Source organism: Sinocyclocheilus grahami, unplaced genomic scaffold (genome assembly GCF_001515645.1).
Source record: "Sinocyclocheilus grahami isolate Dianchi unplaced genomic scaffold, SAMN03320097.WGS_v1.1 scaffold8854.1, whole genome shotgun sequence".
Lineage (NCBI taxonomy): Eukaryota > Metazoa > Chordata > Actinopteri > Cypriniformes > Cyprinidae > Sinocyclocheilus > Sinocyclocheilus grahami.
Genome location: NW_015512272.1, coordinates 665 through 1200, shown reverse-complemented (window position 1 = coordinate 1200; position 536 = coordinate 665). Strand labels below are relative to the sequence as shown.

General features: G+C 39.0%; 1 protein-coding gene across 1 annotated transcript in view; it reads right to left on the bottom strand.

Moving 5' to 3' along the window:
• The window catches only part of LOC107578111 (filensin-like), a gene marked incomplete at its 5' end in the record, with an annotated part of 6057 nt that overhangs the window by 4997 nt on the left and 524 nt on the right, over positions 1-536 (bottom strand). The window contains one exon of the mRNA XM_016264099.1: positions 257-348. Within this exon, the coding sequence (XP_016119585.1) occupies positions 257-348 (92 nt within the window). The remainder of the gene's footprint in view (positions 1-256; positions 349-536) is intronic.

Here is a 536-nt window from a genome sequence, read left to right as displayed (position 1 = left end):
GCAGACATAAAGGTCTTAGTCATTTATCATTGTTAACAGGGCCAATGCAAGGATCTTAAAGGCAATTTTATTATGTTTCTACATTCAAGTAGCTGGAGAGGGACTGAGCGAGACAGAGTGGGCATGTTTGACAGCTGAGTGGGCGTAAATCTTCATTCTGGCCAACAGCTGTTGGCTGCTGATTTGTTGCCTTTTAAGACTATCACAATGATGCAGTCATGTTACATAACACCCCACCCCCAGCCCAGACACTCACCTTTTCCTTTCCTGGTCATGCTAGGACTATGGCTGTATTTATAATTGGTTGTGAGCAAAGTAATGGGTGTCCCAATTATCGCGGAGTTCAATCTGTGACAGTGAGAGGGAGAAAGAAAACAAAGCAGCCCTATTAAAGAAAGATTTCAGAGAAAACAATGTCAAATATTATTCATGGAGAAAGCTTTTGTGTTAATGAATGATGTTGGAATACATTTACGCTTAAATATCTGTAAAGGATTTAATTACAGGGAAGAAATTGTCCACAAAAAAAAAAAAAA